At 48.4% G+C, this 19,977-nt stretch overlaps 1 protein-coding gene across 4 annotated transcripts in view; it reads left to right on the top strand.

Moving 5' to 3' along the window:
• HERC2 (HECT and RLD domain containing E3 ubiquitin protein ligase 2) overlaps positions 1-19,977 on the top strand; it is a 217,205-nt gene that overhangs the window by 103,838 nt on the left and 93,390 nt on the right. For all 4 annotated transcript variants that reach the window (XM_029083305.1, XM_029083306.1, XM_029083302.2 and 1 more), the window contains exons 36-46: positions 1,380-1,567; positions 4,775-4,967; positions 6,840-7,022; positions 7,311-7,495; positions 8,978-9,125; positions 9,208-9,404; positions 9,643-9,873; positions 11,858-11,996; positions 14,592-14,735; positions 15,709-15,851; positions 18,763-19,030. In XM_029083305.1, coding sequence (XP_028939138.1) covers positions 1,380-1,567; positions 4,775-4,967; positions 6,840-7,022; positions 7,311-7,495; positions 8,978-9,125; positions 9,208-9,404; positions 9,643-9,873; positions 11,858-11,996; positions 14,592-14,735; positions 15,709-15,851; positions 18,763-19,030 — 2,019 coding nt within the window. The remainder of the gene's footprint in view (positions 1-1,379; positions 1,568-4,774; positions 4,968-6,839; positions 7,023-7,310; positions 7,496-8,977; positions 9,126-9,207; positions 9,405-9,642; positions 9,874-11,857; positions 11,997-14,591; positions 14,736-15,708; positions 15,852-18,762; positions 19,031-19,977) is intronic.

Below are 19,977 nucleotides of genomic sequence, written 5' to 3'. Positions count from 1 at the left end.
GAAATAGCATTCTTGGCTGAGGCAACGATAAAGTCAAATTTGAATGAGGTCGAATTTATTGGTGATGAGTATGAGGAGAGCGTCCTGTATGTGGAATCTCTCTCCCTGGAAGCACAGGAAGAAGCCATTTAAAGCGGATAGTGCCTGCAGACCTCGATTGTATTAGGTTCATTCATTCATGTATTCATTCAGTCGTATTTATTGAGCACTTATGGTGTGCAGAGCACTGTACCGAGCGCTTGGCAAGTAGAATACAACATTAAAGAGAGATAGTCCCTACCCACGACAGGCTTTCAGTCCAAAGGGGGAAAGACAGTCATCAAAATAGATAAAGAGGCATCATAAATAAATAAAATTATCGATCAATGCATGTATACATAAGTGCCGTGCGTGGGGGAGAGCAAAGGGAGTGAGTCGAGGTTACGGGGAAGCGGGGGGAGCTGAGGAAAGGGGGACTTTGTCTGGGAAGGCCTCTTGAAGCCTTCAGTAGGGCTTCGAAGGGAGGAAGAGCGATTGGCGGATTCATTCATTCATTCAATAGTATTTATTGAGCGCTTACTACGTGCAGAGCACTGTACTAAGCGCTTGGAATGTACAATTCGGCAACAGTCCCTGCCCACTGACGGGCTTACAGTCTAATCGAATCGGCAGATTTGAGGAGGGAGGGCGTTCCAGGCCAGAATTAGGACGTGGGCCAGGGGTCGGCAGCGAGATGGAGGCCCAGTGAGAAGCTTAGCACCGGAGGAGCGGAGCTGGGATGTAGGAGAGAAGGGAGGTGAGGTAGGCAGAGGCAAGGTGATGGAGAGCTTTAAAGTCAGTGGTGAGTAGTTTTTGGTTTATAGGCAACCACTGGAGATTTTCAAGGGGCGGTGGTCACAAGTCCAGAACGTTTCTGTAGAAAGATAATCTGGGCACCGAGTGAAGTGTGGAGTGAGGCGGGGAGAGGCTCACAAGATCTCTTCCAGCTTGATGGGCCAGTCAGATTAGTTTTATCTCCTCCAGAGGGCCAGGTTTTAAAGCTCTTGTGCCTGCCTGCTTCAGAAATAAGTAGCCTGACCAATTTTTTTCAGGATTCCACTAAGAATTCTTTGGCTAAATAAACTGGTTAGAATTGGGTTTTCTCCTCATGATTCCTAATTGTCTCCTCTTTCTGCCATAGCAGTTGGATTTGTAAAATGCCCAACTTTCGAATCCCTTTTCCTGTAGAAAATATACTTTTCCTATACCTGGACGGGAGTTTTTCAGGATGAATACATTAGTTACCATTAATAATCGGTCAAAGTCAGAAGTTGCCATCATTTCTTCCTAGTTACGTTTATCATTTAACTCAAAATGGCCCAAAATGCTCGTCGGCTAAAACGTTTCGACGTTACATTTAGGTCCCAGTTCCGACAACATCGAAGACGACATGAACGGCTCGGTCCGAGGAGCTTCGGCTACGGTTTTGGAGGAATCGAGGAAGGAAACCGCTCCAGTGCAGCTCCCGGTTTCTGGGCCCGAGTTGGCATCCATGATGAAGATTGGAACCAGAGTCATGAGAGGGGTAGACTGGAAATGGGGAGATCAGGTACCTGATGTGATTTGGACAGAATGTATTAGCTGTCGAAATAATTGGCATTTAGCCACATGCCCTTTGTGGGAAAGAGGAGCAGAACGGGGCGGGGGACAACTGCCTGCGTTGAGCTGAGAGTGTCACCAGCCTCTCCCTGGTCGAAAGGACTCGGCAGCGGCTGGGGAAGTGAGAAGGAGTGGAGCTCTGCTTAAGAGCGCGGCCTCAGCGAAAAGCTCGGAGGGTGGAAGTAGATTCATTCATTCAATAGTATTTATTGAGCGCCTACTATGTGCAGAGCACTGTACTAAGCGCTTGGAATCTACAAATAGGCAACGGATAGAGACAGTCCCTGCCCTTTACGGGCTTACAGTCTAATCGAATAATGTTGGTATTTGTTAAGCGTGGCTCAGTGGAAAGAGCACGGGTTTGGGAGTCAGAGGTCATGAGTTCAAATCTCAGATCTGCCACTTGTCAGCTGTGTGACTATGGGCAAATCACTTAACTTCTCTGTGCCTCTGTTACCTCATCTGTAAAATGGGGATTAACTGTGAGCCTCTTGTGGGACAACCTGATTACCCTGTATCTCCCCCAGCGCTTAGAACAGTGCTCTGCACATAGTAAGTAGGTTGTGAGTGGGAATATGGGGAGGGAGCCTGTGGGGAATGATAAGGAAACAGTCCTGAATGGATAGATGGAGGACTATTTTTTGGAGTTGTTTGGAAGCAGGAGGCTCGCTAGATTTGCTGCTTGGCTTGGTACCTGGCTCTGCCTCTTTCCTTTCAAACTGCCCGGTGAATTTTTTTTTCCTTCTTTTAGTTACGGTGTTAAGTGCTTACTACGTGCCAAGCACCGGGGTAGATACAAGCTAATCAAGTTGGGTACGGTCTAGGTCCCCCTGGCACTCACCTGTCTTAATCCCCATTTTGGAGAATGGGTAACTGAGGCACAGAGAAGCTAAGGGACTTGCCCGAGGACACACAGCAGATGAGTGGCCAAGCGGGGATTAGAACCTAGGTCCGTCTTACTGCGAGACCTTTGCGTGCTGCATCTTGTTTTTGTAATTGGATTTTTTTGGAAAAATGGCGATTCACTCCTCCTCAGTGAGCCCCGTGAGGGATAGGCACTGGGTCTAATCTGATTAGCTTGTATCTGAGCCAGTATTTAGAACAGAAGCAGCGTGGCTCAGTGGCAAGAGCCCGGGCTTGGGAGTCAGAGGTCATGGGTTTGAATACCGCTCTGCCATTTGGCAGCTGGGTGACCGTGGGCCAGTCACTTCACTTCTCTGGGCCTCAGTGACCTCATCTGGAAAATGGGGATGAAGACCGTGAGCCTCACGAGGGACAACCTGATGACCCTGTATCTCCCCCAGCGCTTAGAACAGTGCTCTGCACATAGTAAGCGCTTAACAAACACCAACATTAGTTAACGGCGTTTGACACGTAGTGAATGCTTCATTCATTCATTCATTCATTCAATAGTATTTAATTCTATTTAATATTTAATTCATTCTATTGAATGAATGCTTAAATACCACGTTTGTTTTGAGGCTGCCTTAAAAGTGGCATTTCTCGAGCACTTAGAGCCCAGTGTTGCTGACAAAAATTCATCTGCGTTCCAGCGCTTTGTACAGTGCCTGGCATGTAGTAAGCACTTAACAGTTGCCATAATAAGTATAATTGAGTCTTATTTAGAATTCCCTTTGTACGGTCTGGATGATGTGGATCATCAGATTTATCAATTCCACAGAGCTGGGCTAAATTTTAAAAGTTGCCCCCTATCTTTTGGAAATCATCGTCTATGGGTTCTTCCAAAGCCTACCCACCAGTATCCGGAAGTATTGGGTTACTGTGGGATTTTCGGGAAGTCCTTTAAGTGCCTTGACTGGATTTGACAACATCAGCGGTTACCACTCGAACAAAATAGTCGCTGGCCAAATGCACTGTGCCTCAGCCTCCTGCGCCATCTCTGGCTTATCAGACTTTTTTTTTTAAGTTTGGTTCGGCTTAGTTTTGGTTTAGTGCCATGTCGGTATCTCTCTGCTCTCCAGACTTCTCCGTTTGCTACTGACACACGGTAGCAAAATGATTCCTCAATCGCTACCGTTTTATTTTGTTAAAGAGTGAAGGAATCCTCTTTGCTGATAACGTGGTATCCTGCTTTTTCCTTGGGAAACCGATAATGTTCAGTTGTCTCGCATCCCAGTTTTGTCGAGGCCAGTTTTCAGGCTCCTGGGAGCATTTGGAACAGCCGTTGACAACTCTGGGCTGGGAGTGGGGAAGAGAAAATTAACCGGGTACATGTAATGAATAGGAGCCAAAGGGAAATGCAGTTTTAAAAGTCATGGTATTCAGGAGGAAGGAAAGTTTAAAAGGACAGGTGTGTATACCAAGGTTGGGAGGCAGGGTTAAGAGATCCCGTGGCTCAGTGGAAAGAGCCCGGGCTTGGGAGTCAGAGGTCATGGGTTCGAATCCCGGATCTGCCTCTTGTCAGCTGTGTGACTCTGGGCAAGTCGCTTGACTTCTCTGTGCTTCACTTCCCTCATCTGTAAAATGGGGATGAAGACCGTGAGCCTCACGAGGGACAACCTCATTCCCCTGTATCTACCCCAGCGCTTAGAACAGTGCTCTGCACGTAGTAAGCGCTTAACAAATACCAACATTATTGTTATTGCTTGGAAGCCGAATCGTTCATTCGGTCGTCTTTAATAAGCGCTTACTTTGTGCAGAGCACTGTGCTAAGCACTTGAGAAAGTGCACTACAACAGTAAAGAGTCTAGAGTGAAGTGAGCAGAGAGAGGGATTTCAGTTTCTGTTAATGTCTGTGGAGGTGTCTTCAAGACCAGGGAGAAATAGGGGAAGAGATGGGAGACAAAGGAGGTTTTCAGAACAGGAGGGGTGGAAGCGCGCGGGAGCAAATCCAAAATGACACCGAAAACGGGGCGCATACAACCGAGTAGGGAAAACAGGTCCTAGCTTCTCTCCACTTCTTTGTGGATTCCAGCTTACAGTAAATTCACACCAAATTCTGAAACTCATGCCGGTATTAACCCATGAGGAAAATAAATTTTAAAATGCCCATTACTAAATACTCTGTGTGAAATAGGGATTCATAATTAACTGACAGTTAATTCAGAAACACAAGAACACTTTCCATTTTATACCTGGCCTATTAGCATCGTGACCCCATTTGGAATCGTGTGCCAAGCTTATTTTTCTCTTTCAGGATGGCCCCCCTCCCGGTTTAGGGCGGGTGATCGGCGAACTGGGAGAGGATGGCTGGATCCGGGTCCAGTGGGACACAGGCAGCACCAATTCCTACAGAATGGGCAAAGAGGGCAAGTACGATCTCAAACTGGCCGAGCCTCCCCCTGCGGCTCAGCCCTCTGCCGAAGACTCGGATACAGAGGATGATTCCGGTTCGTAAAACGGGAGGGCCGTGACGTTTCGATGATGACCATCGGCATTGTTAGGGTATTTAAGTGCTTACTATGTGCCGAGCACCGTTCTGAGTGCTGGGGTAGATAAAGGTGATCGGGTTGTCCCACAGAGAGCTCACAGTCTCAGTCCACATTGTGCAGATGAGGTAACTGAGGCACACAGAAGTTAAGTGACTTGCCCAAGGTCATACAGCAGGCAAGCGGCGGGTCCAGGATTGGAACCCACCACAGTTGACTGCTGTGTGACCTTGGGCAAGTCACTTAACTTCTCTGTGCCTTAGTTTCCTCATCTGTAAAGCAATGGGGATTATTAAAGACTTGCTCTCCCTCATATTGAAACTGGGCACCCTAAGGAGGCCGGGGACTGTTCAGTTTCATTATCTTATACCTATCCCAGCTCTGAGAACAGTGCTTGACACATAGAGAGCACTTAACAAATTCCACAATTATCATCTATGTATTTATAATAATAGTAATATATTTATTAATATATAATAATAAAATGAGTTTCCAAATAACATAACTTCCCAAATAAAGAGCAATAAAAGCAGCCCGTGGTCTCTCTCAGCCTGATTATAGTCCGATGCATGGTTGGGTTCATGGTAAGTGTTTTCTTCACTATATTAATAATAATAGTCATCATCATTATCATTATGGTATTTGTTAAGCGCTTACTATGTGCCAAGCACTGTTCTAAGCGCTGGGGTAGATACAGGGTCATCAGGTTGTCCCACGTGGGGCTCACAGTCTTAATCCCCATTTTATAGATGAGGTAACTGAGGCACAGAGCAGTTAAGTGACTTGCCCCAAGTCACACAGCTGACCGGCGGCGGAGTGGGGATTAGAACCCATGACCTCTGACTCCCAAGTCCGGGCTCGTTCCATTAAGCCATGCTGCTTCTCTAATAATGCTGATAATAATGATATTCTCAAAATGGTAATTATTGTATTTGTTGAGCGCTTACTGTGTGCCGAGCACTGTTGTAAGCGCTGAGGTAGATAATAATAATAATGTTGGTATTTGTTAAGTGCTTACTATGTGCCGAGCACTGTTCTAAGCGCTGGGGGAGATACAAGGTCATCAGGTGGTCCCACGTGAGGCTCACAGTCTTCATCCCCATTTTACAGATGAGGGAATGGGGCACCGAGAAGTGAAGCGACTCACCCAGAGTCACACAGGTGGCGGGGCGGGGATTAGAACCCATGACCTCTGACTCCTAAGCCCGGGCTCTTTTCACCGAGCCACGCTGCCTAAGATAATTAGGTCATCCCACCTGGGACTCCCAGTCTTAAATTCCCATTTTTCAGACGAGGTAACTGAGAAAGAGACGAGTTAGGCGAATCACCCAGCAGACAGGTGGCGGAGCCAGGATTCAAACCCATGTCCTCTGACTCCCAAGCCCGGGCTCCTTCCACCGAGCCACGCTGCTTCTCTAATTTATTTGCGGTTATGTGCTTTCGTGTGCCCCATTTCCCCCGCCCCCCAGCCCGCGCAACCCATCAGTAGGATCCTAAAATTCAGTTTATTTTGGGAATGCCTTACAGGAAGCTGTTCCAGACATTCTCCCGAGTTTCCTCTAGGATTCTCCTGTTGATTGAGGCGTTTGGGAGAGAAGCGGGCTGTGAGCGGAGGCCTCGGGTCTTGCCTTTTATTTTTTCTCTCCCCCGGGACAAGCTCCGTTTCCAGAATAATGAGCTCCCCAGGCAACAAAAGAGAAGCAGAAGCGGAGGACTGGAGAAAACCTTCCGACGGTTGTCCAAAGTGCATACGGCTAACCGTCGAGAACATATAAGGGGGTTTAGGACGGAAAGGGGATATGGGGATTTAGGACCTCTGGGCTCTCATTTCAGAAGGGGAACACGTGGATGGGAACCTCCACCCTACATCCATGATGCTCACCAGCACCGTTAACCTGCTTCAGACTCTGTGTCTCTCCTCTGGAGTCCATGCCGAAGTCATGCAGAGCGAAGCCACGAGGACGCTGTGCGGCTTGCTCCGGATGTTGGTGGAAAGCGGCACGGTAGATAAGTCATGTAGGTACCGAGCGGCCGTAGACCGTGAACAGACGGAGGACCTGGGCCCGTGGGAAAAATGGATAAAGCTCTGGGCAGACAGGCTGAACGAAGCGCTCGATATCTATGGCCCGTTTTTAATCGGACGTTAAAGTGGCATTTGGGATGCGTTGGGGTTCGAGGAACGGATGAATCTCTGCCGGGTTCTTTTAAGGTCTGGAAAATTTAAACATGGCGAGGGGGTCATTATTCTGGTGGGGGTTCCGGGGGATATGCCAGTTGGATGTTCCATTTTCTCTTCCCGCCCAGGTTCTTCGCCCAGTAAGTTGGTGTTCAGAGAGCAGCACCGCAGCTGGTGTACTCTCGGCTTCATCCGCAGTATTGCCCTCATGCCTCAGATGTGCAGCACGCTGAGCACCTCTCAGTGGATCACGCTCCTGATGAAGATCGTGGAGGGACACGAGTCGTTTACGGCGGGGTCCCTTCAGAGACAGGTAGTTTTCGGTCGCTCCTCGAAATGCTTCTGGGGCCCGCGGCTTTGACGATGTCAGATTTGACGGTCACCCCACCGTCAACCCCTCAGTGTCTGCGTACGGATCTAGAATCGATCTATTCTAAATTATATCGCTGCCCATCTCCCCCTCTGGACTGCACGCTTTTTGTGGGCCGGCAACACGTGTATCGACTCTGTTGTATAGTATTTTTCCATTTTCCTATGCGTCTGTCACCCCACACTCTTAGATGGTGGGCCCCTTGGGGATCAGGTTGCGTGTCTGTACTTCATCAGTGTACTTCATCTTGGCAGACGCCTCCCCAACCAACTCTGGGAGTTTGAATCTCCTCTGGACTGTAAACTCATTGTTGGCCGAGAATGTGTCTGTTGTGTTGTTATACGGTGCTCTCCCAAGCATTTAGTAAAGTGCTCTGCACACAGTGAGCACTCACTGATTACCACCAACAGTGATTTCGGTTACCACCGATGATGAGTCTTAACACTGGTCTAATCTAGCAGCCTTTCCAAGAGCTCGGGCTTGGGAGTCAGAGGTCACGGCTCCTGATCCCGGCTCTGCCGCTTGCCAGCTGTGTGACTTTGGGCAAGTCACTCCACTTCTCTGGGCCTCAGTTTACCTCATCTGGAAAATGGGGATTAAAACCGCGAGTCCCACGTGGGACAACCCGATCGCCTTGTATCTCCCAGCGCTTAGAACAGCGCTTAACACATAGTAAGCACAGAGTAAGCGCTTAACAAATATCACCATTTTTTAAATTCATTTTAAGGCACAGAGGTATCCGGCCACCTCTGACACCTGGGAGTCCGTCTGTCCGAAGGCCGAGAAACTTAGAGCTTCACAGACCAGCCGTTCGGGAAGCTTTGGTTCCAGGCCCTTCCATCCCAGGCTAATAATCATGGTATCCATTAAGTTCTTACTGTGCGTCAAGTGCTGTCCTAAGCCCTGGAGCGGATCTTATTAAATACAAGTTGATCGGATCCGACGCGGTCCCCTGCCCGTTTGGGGCTCCCAGTCTAAGTAGGAGGACGATCAGGTATTCAGTCTCCATTTTAGAGATAAGCAAAATGAGACACAGAGAAGTTAAGCCACTAGCCCAAGGACACCCAGCAGGCAGGTGGCGGAGCCGGGATTGGAACCTAGGTCATCTGATTCCCAAGGCCATGCCCTTTTTACTAGGGCATGCTCCTCTGGCATCTCCGTTCCCTTCTGTAAAATACCGATAACCCCAGTTGCCCCGATCCAGTATGTGGGGATGATGTGAGAGCAGATATACCATGTTTTGGTGCTTCGACGGAAGACACTCAAAAAATTCGAGAAAATATCATTTCCACTAGGACGGGATTCTGTTCTTACTTGACCGCATTTTTCTTGTTGCCCTTGAAGGCGATGCCTCAGAGTTTGCCCACTCAAATGTAACTGTAGCTGGAGGATAAGTAATCATAATTGTACTTGATATTTTCTTAGATTTTAGCTGTCCATTTACTGCAAGCTGTTCTACCCTCCTGGGACAAAATAGAAAGATCCAGGGATATGAAATTCCTGGTGGAAAAACTTTTTGGCTTCTTGGGCAGCCTGTTAAGCACCTGTTCTTCAGATGTCCCACTACTCAGAGGTAGGATGGCTTTCTTTCACATCCGTAGCGTACGGACGGAGGAGTCGGCCGTCTCACCTGCCTCTCGATTTCCCAATTTCAGAATCGACTCTGAGGAGGAGGAAGGCCCGGCCCCAAGCATCTCTGACGGCAACTCACAGTAGTACATTGGCAGAAGAAATAGTGGCCCTGCTGAGGACGCTGCATTCCCTGACTCAGTGGAATGGGCTCATAAACAAGTACATCAACTCTCAACTCAACTCCATCACCTCCATCTTTACAGGAAAACAATCGGAAGGGGTAGCTTCCATGTTTTAAATCAGCTCGTTTTTCTGTACCGTAGAACACATTACGCTGTTTTAAAAATCGATGTTTGGGCATTTGGCTCGGAAAGATTTAGAGCTTAAGTTTCGCTGAAAATAGACTGTAGAAAGTGACTTTTAGAATTAAATGAACTTCAGTATGAACTGCTCTTTTAAGAAGCCGAGAAGAATGTCGGTTTTCCCTCTGCGATTTATTGGTCTATTTTTTGTGTTAGGCCGTGTTGGAAGACTACTTTCCTGACTCAGAGAGCCCGGAGGTTGCTGGCCTAATGGCAGTCCTGGCTGTCATTGGGGGAATAGATAGTCGCTTGAGGCTGGGTGGCCAAGTGGTGCATGATGAGTTTGGAGAAGGCACGGTGACGCGCATCACCCCGAAAGGCAAAATCACCGTCCAGTTCTATGACATGAGAACATGTAGAGTTTGCCCTTTGAATCAACTCAAACCGGTAGGTGCATGGAAATAGTCTTGTATTATTCCAGAAATGTGGCAAAACTAGCTTGGAAACAGATTGAGAAAGTTAGTTTTCTTTCTGAAGTGACCATTCTGAACAAAAGCATCAAATCTCATCTCTCGCTGCCCGTTCACGTTGACCAAAATTGTTTATTTTCTTTCAAAAAAACGCCCCCCCCAACAACTCCGAAACCTAAATAACAGTCAGGAAATACATCCTGGTTGCAGAGGAGCCCACCCTCCTCCACAGAATAGTCTGTGAAGAGGTTGCCTTTTCTCATCGTGATTGTGAGAGAGCTGTCGTGAGCGCTCTCTTGAACACGGGTAGCCAAACCGCATCTGGAAATAGGTATATCGGTATCCCCTGCCTAGTAAAGCTGAACTGGGAAAATCTGCGTAACGTTACACCATTGAACTACGGAGCTCAGCGAAAAGAGATGTACCCCTCCCTCCATCTGGCCATTTATCTTCAAAAGTCACACACAGTCGAAGGATAGCTTGCTTTAAAAATGCCTGCATCACACCCAGTTTGGTCCTGACGACCATCTGTAATGTAGATTCTGTTTTACCGGGTCCAACATCCTTGATAGTGTCGAGGATTAAACATAAAGCTCCGTAGAAGGGGCTGTGTTTCTTGTCCTCGGGCTGTTGTTTGCTTCTTCAGCCTCCGCACTGCACTATAATGTTGTAATATTGGCTGGACATGAGTACGTTGCTGGGCTCCTTCCTGATTTTGGTCCTCAAACGGAGTCAGCCCCAGGGAATAGTTCCAAGTCACTATTTGACTTTGAGGAAATCAGTGACACTGAATTTTTTATGATCTGACTCACCTTAAGGGCAGCGAGAACGGGAATCCAAAGGAGAAGAGAAAAAGCGTAGAAAGGAAGAGGAGAGGGGACTCCAAGTAGGAGGGAAGGGAGAAAATTGGATCCACTTGCTTAAATGAGATTTGCATTTAGGAGGGGGTGGGGAAATAAACCTGAGGCACCAGGGACAGAAAGGGCACGACGACTCTAGGGAGTTGGAAACCAGGAGGAATAGGTTTCAAAAGAATTCGTAGGCCCGAAAGTGGTCACTTTGGGTCTTTTTGGTCCTGAGAAGAAACTCTCAGGTCTCGTCGGAGCCCTGGGTTGAGAGAGGCTGGGAATCCATCTTAAATAGCCGATGGAGAGATGGTTTCCATTCTCTTCAGGGATTTGTCACCCGTGTCCCGTTCTGTCTCCCCCGCAGCTGTTTGCTTTTCTTTCATCTGAAACTGAAACTCCCAAGTCAAGGGGAAAATGGCATTTTCCCGCCATTTGTTCCAGCAGTGAATTGCAAAATAGCCACTCACCCCTTTGAGCCCTCAAGGCTCCAGCTGGCCTGTTAGGCCGGCTTGAGGGGAGGATGTCCTGGTCGACAGGGACAGCCTGTTCCATAGCTGGCAAGTGGAGTTTTGATTCTGGAACGTATTTCTTCTCTTCAGAGCTGTGACCCCTGGTGACGAGGGGTCTGTGGCCCTGCCCACACCCTCCCCCCTCCTCATTTGGCTTCCAGGGGAGGTGGTCTGGAAGAGGCTATTTTGGGTGTGTCCATCCCAACCCACTGCTTTAGAACAAAACTGCACTCTTAGAAGGGAAAGAGGGACACGTTTGCCTTCCCGCAGCCAGAACCCCCTAAAGGAGGATGTTGGCAGAGAGTTGTTCCTGCCCTAGTTTGAATGATGGCCATTCATCGGAGTAAGAATTTCTCAGTCCCTTTAGTGTCAGTCAGATTGAGCCGGGCAGTAAGCCGAGGGGGATATCAGAATATGCAGGGAAGGAAAAGCCTACTGGGGAAACCTGTCAGCCAACTGTTTTCTATGATTTGCAGCTTTTAGAAATGGGATTTTCGAGTGTAATTTGTCATTTTAAAAAAGCTTTAATTGAATGCACTAAATTTTGCTTTTGACAATTTTTACAATCTTGAAGAATCCTAATTCCCCTCCACCTCTCTCCCAGCTCCCAGTTGTGGCATTTAACGTGAACAACTTGCCTTTCACGGAGCCCATGCTGTCGGTCTGGGCCCAGCTCGTAAACCTGGCAGGAAGCAAATTGGAGAAGCACAAAGTTAAGAAGTCTTCTAATCAGGGCCTTACAGGTGGGTGTTTTTCCCTGTTAATCCTCAGTCAATAAACCTAAGAAGTGCTGTTCAACTGTCTCTGTTAGGGTTACTTTGGGGGAACAGGTTAAAGGAAGAGAAAACCAGGGCGGCCTAGAGGAAAGAACCCGAGTCTTGGAGTCAGAGGGTTTGGGTTTTAATCGCAGCTCCCCGACTTTCCAGCTGTGTGACCTTGGCCCAGTCCCTTAACTTTTCAGTTTCCTCATCCGTAAAATGAGCCCCATGTGGGATTGAGTGTGGCCTGATTATCCTCTACCTACCCTAGCACTTAGCTCAGTGCTTGCCACTTAATAAGCACTTCACAAATATTACTGTTACTGTTGTTATTATTAGGCCCAACGTCGCTTTCAGCAGAGGTGGAAGAAGGAAAGGATTTTGCATGTTTCCCCTCCATCATTGACAAGTTTTTGTTGCGTGTCCAGTAGCCGTGGGACCCTACACTGGGGCTAAGGGACTCAAGCAATACATCAGGCGAAGCTGCTGCCTCGAAGTTTGCAGTATTTAGGAGAGAGAGAAAGCGATGGGGTAAATGGGAGAGGGGTAACAGCCGGCGTAGATGAGTGGAGAGGAATGTCTGCGATGTCTCAAGGGCTATACAGTTAGGGATTGTGGTATTCTATTTGTAGTTAGCTTTGGACTCTGGTTTCCCCAGTTTGCCTGCTCTGTTATACCATACTGCCTGCAAATAGATTTGCTCCTGACCCAAACTTTCCACGTACAAAGAGAACCAGTTTCTAACCAAATGCCTCTAGCTAGTTCATTCATTCATTCCATCATAATGATTGAGAGCTTACTGTATGCAAAGCACAATGCTGAGTGCTTGGGTGAGTACAATATTACAACAAACAGACACATTCCTGCCCACAACAAGCTCACAATCTAGAGGAGGAGACAAACATTAATATAAAAAATTACAGATCTATAGAAATGCGCTGTGGGGATGGGAGGGAGGATGAATGAAGGAGCAAGCAAGAGTGGCGTAGAAGGGAGTGGGAGAAGAGGAGGGCTTAGTCTTGGAGGACTTCTTGGAGGAGATGTATCTTCAAGTGTAACCCTAATACCTCAGGTAAATTACTCTCACCTTCCTCTTTCTTTGAAGGTGTAACTTTCCTCCCCCTCAAATGGCCCAAGAGGCTCTTGGGGTAAGTTTTGCAATTCCTATAGCCTGTCCCCTCTCTCATAGTCAATGCAGATTCACAATAAACAGACACACAGGCTGCCATCTTTGTATTGGCAAGAGATAAAGAGAATTTGCACTTACAGAAAAGCATCGATCTAGGATATTAAGAAACAGTTGAGATTAGTGTGTGGCTACAAAATAGCAGCAGAAAATGGTTAAATGGAATATAAAATAAATCCTGGACTAAAAGACTTTCCCTAATCTTACCTTGAGCCAGATTCCCCCGGATCGTGCTGAAGTGACACATTCTGGGGCTCGGCTCTTGCCAGATCCCGGAGCTGAGCTCCACTTGGTCCAGTCCAAAAGCAGGATAGGAGGTGGCCAGCCTTTCCTCCTCTGGAACTTTGAACCTTCCTCGATCCCCTCCCGTTTCCCATTTTCTCCCCTTTGTACGCTCATCCAGAGGATAGAGCACTGCTCCGGATGCAGGAGAACAGGATTCGGGACCCGGTTCTGTCTCCAGCTGGCTAAGACGGGCAAGGACCGCACCGGCCTTTTCAAGGGTCAGCGTCCCCTTATCCTCCTACTCGCTCGTTGTACTTCATGCCCCAGTGGGAGCTAGGTTACCAAGGCCGAGGGACCGGGAGTAGGGCCGTGCGAGCTGTTAGCATTATTACCTATTCCTCCGTGGAGGTTTTCAGTCCTGATTGGACCCATCGTTGTTGGCTGAGCGCTAGCTGCTGAGGGTGACCTCCCTGTGTAACGGTATGTCACATTAACGGCCTCCCGCTTCAGCCAGTTGAAGGGCCCAGTGCCTCCTTAGGATTTAGAGGCGCTGTGTTTGGAATTGCGCATTTCACCTCTCCCGGCGATGTCACCCTCTGGAAGTGAGTGAGGTCTGTGCTTAGCCAGTCCGGCACGAGAGAGTCCGGCCAGACTTAGCCGTTGGGTTTTTTGGTGTCATGGGGGCCAGGATGGCTTTCCACTCTCTAGTAGAGTGTAAGCTCGCTGCGGGCAGGGAACGTGTCTACCTACTCTGCTATATTGTACCCTCCCATGCGCTTAGTTCAGTGCTCTGCACCCAGTAAACACTTAATAAATACGGTTTATTAATCGAGAGAAGCGAAGGGAAATGTAATTCTTTAATATGCTTGGGCCTTTCCCTGACACTTCCCTTTTTTGCAGCTGGCTTGTTTTTCTTGTTTTATGCTTCTCCAGGTCTGAGGATTGACAGCCTTACTGAAATCATGTTGAGGTTTACAAGGATTCCCTTCTAAAGGCAGTCCAGAAAGCTCTATTAATGCATTGCTAACTACCTCTTGAAAACTACGTCAAAGAGCTGCAGTTCTTTCTTTAAAGGTTTACGAGTGGCGAGGTTTCTGAATGGACGCTGAAATTGAGTTGGAGTTGAGAGTGCAGGCCATTTCTCTGATGTGTGACTGTTTTTTCTGTAGGACAAGTAGACTTGGATCTGCTCAGGTGCCAGCAGTTAAAACTGTATATCTTGAAAGCAGGCCGAGCGTTGCTTTCACACCAGGATAGGCTGAGACAGATCTTGTCGCAACCTGCCGTTCCCGAGAGTGGATCTAACCCTGCAGGTGGGTTGTCCTTTCTTCTTGGTCTTATGGCAAGTTAAAGTAGGTCGAAAATCCTTCCTGCTGTCTTTTAGGCATTTTTCATTGAAAATTAGAAGGCAGTGATGTGTGTTCTTTTTAATATGGTAGTTGCAAAATAAAGCTGGGGGGAAGAGGAGGGCGGTGATGGTGAGACGGGTAGGCAGGAAGAAATAATTGAGATCCCCTATTGGGTCCTTTCCTTAACTCTATCCGAGACACTTAGAGGGCCTGTTAAGAAATTGACCCTGACCGTATTTTAAGGAGTTGAGCTCCCCCCAGTTGGCAGGCCTGCTGCTGAGTGGGTTGCCTCTGAAAAGCGCTTAGTCTTGGGGTGTCTGGGTCAAGGTTGGGGAGGTGGGGCAGCCTGAGGGAACTTAGGATCCACATTTCTGTTTTGGGAATCCCTGCGGGTCTGGAGCAGTTACGATGTCTCCCTCGGCTCACCTCGTCCCCTCCCTCCTCTTTCTCTTCCCTTCTTCTGCCTTTCCTCATCCGCCCACCCACTTCCCTGGCGTTTTTGTTGAGCTCAAGGGGAAGGCCTGTTTCAGCCCGTCCCTCCCACCACGGCCTAGGAGATGGGGCCCGGTGTTACCTCGGTTCCTCACTAAGGGTAGCTTAGTGAAACTGCCCTCAACTCCACTGGACATCCCGATGAGTTGCTGATACGGTATTCCATGCGTTGCACGACTTGGGAACGTTAATACCGCTTATGACAATAAAGGCATCAGCTACCTAGTAGAGAAAAAACCACTAAGGAATTCTTGTAATTGGCTTGAACATGGCAGTTCCTAGTGATGATGGGCTCAGAAGGAAAGAAATTCGATATAAATCCCTGGCCAATGCCAAAAACTGTGTACTGAACAGTGGAATATGGAGTGAATGTTGAGTGGAAGTAATTACCTGAGGAGGGTATTTTGTTGTTGTTGATGTGCAATACGTGCTTTTCTTGATTCAGAAGAGGGAGCGGCAGCTTCCCCGGATATTGGAGACATGTCTCCCGAAGGCCCGCAGCCTCCGATGATTCTCTTGCAGCAGCTCCTGACATCTGCTACACAGCCGTCTCCAGTGAAGGCCATATTTGACAAACAGGAACTTGAGGTAGACTTTCCGTACCTCCAGTCATTCAGGCTTCCTCTCCTGAAGCACAAACTGGGAAAAAAGTTTTCTTGAAATATAAAGTGTCTCCACTTCAGCATCGGCACTTAAGTAGAGGAAGCAAACGCGCGGTCATCTGTGAGACGTCGACGCTCAGGAAGTATTGATGTTGCAGATTCTATTCTGTCCAGGTTGCTCTCGTCGTTTTATGGCTTTTCGGCATTTAAAGTCTAGTTACTCCAATACCACGGTGTGATTCAAATATTCACATCCTTTAGTCTGAGTTCCCAGTTTCTGGGAACATGTTTGTTTTATTTTTGCGGGGAGTAGAGGGCCTGTGATGGATAATTAGCTTTGGTTGTTCAGACAAATCCAAGACATCTACTAGGAGAGTGGGGAGTAATGATAATAGCACTTATGAAGCATTCACGGTGTGTAGAGGGTTGTAAGAATCAAAAGGAAAGAATACACAGAAGACACGGTCTCCGGCTTGACAGGGGCCCCCAATCTAAGAATATGAAGCTGGGGGAGGTGACCGGTGACAGACGTTTAGGGGAGATGAAATAGAAACAACACTAGATCAACAAAGACCAGGACAAACGCACAAATTAAAATGGAGATCAGGAGGGCTCTGTGGCTAGAAGAGCAAAATTTCAGGCTCCTTTCATTCAGTCGTATTTATTTAGCACTCATTGTGTGCAGAGCAGTCTACTAAGTGCTTGGGAGAATACAGTATGACAACAGACAGACTCATTCCATGCCCACAATGAACTCACAGTCTATAGGGAGAGACAGACACTAATATAAGTAAGTAAATAAATTCATAAATTACAGATATATATATGTATTGTGGAAGTGGGAGGGAAGATGAATGAAGGAAGCAAATCAGGGTGACACATAAGGGAGTGGGAGAAGAGAGGAGAGCCTAGTCAGGGAAGGCTTCTTGGAGGAGAAGGTTTTGAAGTCAGGGAGAGCATTATCTGTCTGATATGAGGAGGGAGGGTGTTCCAGGCCAGAGGTAGGGTGAGGGTGAGAGGTCGGCAACGAGAGAGATGAGATCGAGGTTCGGTGAGAAGGTTAGAATTAGAGGAATGAAGTGCGTTGTAGTAGGAGAGTAGTGAGGTGAGGTAGATGACTGAGTGCTTAAAGTCAGTGGTGAGGAGTTTGTGTTTAATGTGGAGGCGGATGGGCAACCACTGGAGTTTCTTGAGGAGTGGGAAAAGTTGGACTGAATGTTTTTGAAAGAAAATGATCCGGGCAGCAGAGTGGAGTAGGGACTGGTGTACGAGAGACAGGAGGCAGGGAAGTCAGCAAGGAGGTTGATACAGTAATCGAGATGGGAAACGATAAAGCGCTCGCATTAATGTGGTAGTTTGCATGGAGAGGAAGGGGCGGATTTTAGTGGTTTTGTGAAGATAGAACTGACAGGATTTAGAGATGGCTCGAATGTGTGGGTTGAATGAGAGAGAGGAGTCGTGGATAATGCCGGAAGTCAGGGCTTGTGAAACAGGAAGGATGGTGGTGCCATCAACAGTGATGGGTCAGTGAGCGAGAAGACGGGGTTTGCTTGGAAAGGTAAGAAATTCAGTTTTAGACATCTTAATTTGAGGTGACAGGAGGACACCCAAGTAGAGGTGTCTTGAAGGCAGGGTGAAGCTCTAGACCGGAGAGAGGGAGAGAGATAAGGGAAGGAGGTGTAGATTTGGATGTCATCAGCATAGAGGTGGTAGATGAAGCCTTGTGAGAGATTAAGTTCCCCAAGGGAGTGGGTGTAGATGGAGAAAAGAAGGGAACCTGGAACTGAACCTTGAGGGACATCCACAGTTTGGGGATGGGAGGCAGAGGAGGAGTACGCGAAGAAGACAGAGAATGAGCGGCCAGGGAGATGGGAGGAGAACCGGGAGGGGACAGTGCCAGCGAAGCCAAGGATGGAAATGTTTCCAGGAGAAGGGGGTGGTTGGCAGCGTCAAAAGCAGATGAGAGGTCGAGGAGGGTTAGGATGGAGTAGATGCCGATGGATTTGGCAAAAAGGAGATCATTCGTGACCTTAGCACGCTTTCTGTGGGGTGAAGGGGAAGGAAGCCAGATGGGAGGGAGTCAAGAGAGAATTGGAGGAGAGGATCTTGAGGCAGCAGGTATTGACAGCTCATTCAAGGATTTTGGAAAGGAATGGTAGGAGGGTGGTGGGGAGATCACTGGAGGGAGCAGTGGGGTCAAGGGAGGATTTTTTTTTAATGATTGTGGAGATAGAAGCATGTTTAAAAGCAGTGGGGAAGAAGCCATTGGAGAGTCAAGAGTTGAAGATGGAAGTTAGGGAGGGAAGATGGGAGGGGGCGAGTGTTTTGAGGAGGTGCGAAGGAATGGGGTCGGATGCCCAGAGGGAGGGGGTGGATTTAGAGAGAAGGCAGGAGATTTCCCTCATGGCTCAGACTCCTCATGGCCATCCCACCCGCGGCCTCAGTGAGTGAGCACTCAAGCAGCAGCTGCCCGGTCTTCCCGAGGTCTTGTGGTGGTGGCACGTGACTGCAACTGCTTTCCTTTTTCCTTCTGGGGCGGGACAGTTTGGGATGGAGGCTGGGGGAGAGCAGGAAACCAGGGAGGCAGCATGGCAGTTCAGTAGAGGGGCGGTGTCCGTGGCCCTTGGGAGAGCCTTGGTCTTTGGAGAGAAAGGGATGGATTTTAGAAATGTCGTGGAAGAAGACCCAAGGGGATTTGACAGTGCCGGGTAATGCCTAAATGTGGGTAGGGCTTTTAAAGTCCATCGGGTGGAATTTACCTATGAAACAAGGCCCAGCCTGACGTGTCAAGAATCATGTCCCTGGCCCTGGCTTAGAATGTTTCTTCCAACACGGTTTCCTATCTGGAAGAACGCTTAAATTCTGTGAGTGATGGTGCGTTAAATGTTTCCCGTTAGGCCGCTGCCCTGGCGGTGTGCCAGTGTTTAGCCGTGGAATCCACACACCCGTCCACTCCGGGGTTTGAAGACTGCAGTTCCAGCGAGGCCACGACTCCTGTGCCAGTGCAGCACGTTCAGCCTGCCAAAGTGAAGAAACGCAAATCGTCCCCCATTCCGGCCCTGCCCATCGTGATTCAGCTCATGGAAATGGGATTCCCGCGGAAAAATATCGAGTTTGCCCTGAAGTCTCTAACTGGAACTTTTGGGAATGCTTCTGGACTACCAGGTACCGTTCAGAGTCCCTCGGGGGAGACGAGGGCCAAGCTCCTACCCAGTGGGAGGGGAGATGAGTGAAGGACACTCCAAATAGGCCAAGCTGTTCTGAAGTGCACCACACGGCAGCGTCCGTTGGGCCAGAGTGCCGGCCTCGTGCCCCTCCGCAAGGATTGCAGAGTCGTCGGACGCCCTCTCGGGAGCGTAGTACAGGAAAGCCTGCTCTTGCTCCTAGCGTCGCCTGTGGTAGGAGGAGCGGGCGGGGGTGGAAAGAGGGACGCTCTCTGCTGGGAAGAGGGAAAGGGATTTGGAGGGGATCCATTCATTCATTCAGTAGTATTATTGAGCGCTTACTATGTGCAGAGCACTGTACTAAGCGCTTGGAATGTAAAATTCGGCAACCGATAGAGACGATCCCTGCCCAGTGACGGGCTCACAGTCTAATCGGGGGAGGCAGATGGACAAAAACAATAGCAATAAATAGAATCAAGGGGATGTATATCTCAGTCAGTGGTGTGGGTCCCCAATTTCATGTGTTCCCCGCAGTGCTCATTTTTGCAATTCCTGCCACGCTTCACACTTGATATTATCAGAGTTTACCTTGGGGTTGGCGGTAGGAGCTACTGCGGCTTTGCCCCGGGTGTGCCGTCCCCTGAAAGTGGAAGGGAGTCCGGATCTGTTTGGCCCAGGGCAGCGCAGATTGCATACTGTCACCTTATTTTCCTGCTTCCCTGATGGGCAAGTCACTCTCTTGTAAAATCTTCTGAATACTAGAGTTGGGGGGTAATAAACTCCTTTTGGAGCAGCAAATAAGGTCAAGAGGATGCCTACCAAAATGCCCCTAAGAAAAGAGAACTAGTTAGGTGGCAAACTATCATTCCAGAATTATGGATTGGATTAGAGTCCATTTAAGGAAATGCCTTTACTTTTCTTTATCATCGTTATCCTTTAAATGTGGTC

Source organism: Ornithorhynchus anatinus, chromosome 18 (assembly GCF_004115215.2).
Source record: "Ornithorhynchus anatinus isolate Pmale09 chromosome 18, mOrnAna1.pri.v4, whole genome shotgun sequence".
Taxonomy (NCBI): Eukaryota; Metazoa; Chordata; class Mammalia; order Monotremata; family Ornithorhynchidae; genus Ornithorhynchus; species Ornithorhynchus anatinus.
Note: the sequence above shows the minus strand (reverse complement) of the source record. Positions and strands in the feature narration are given on the sequence as shown.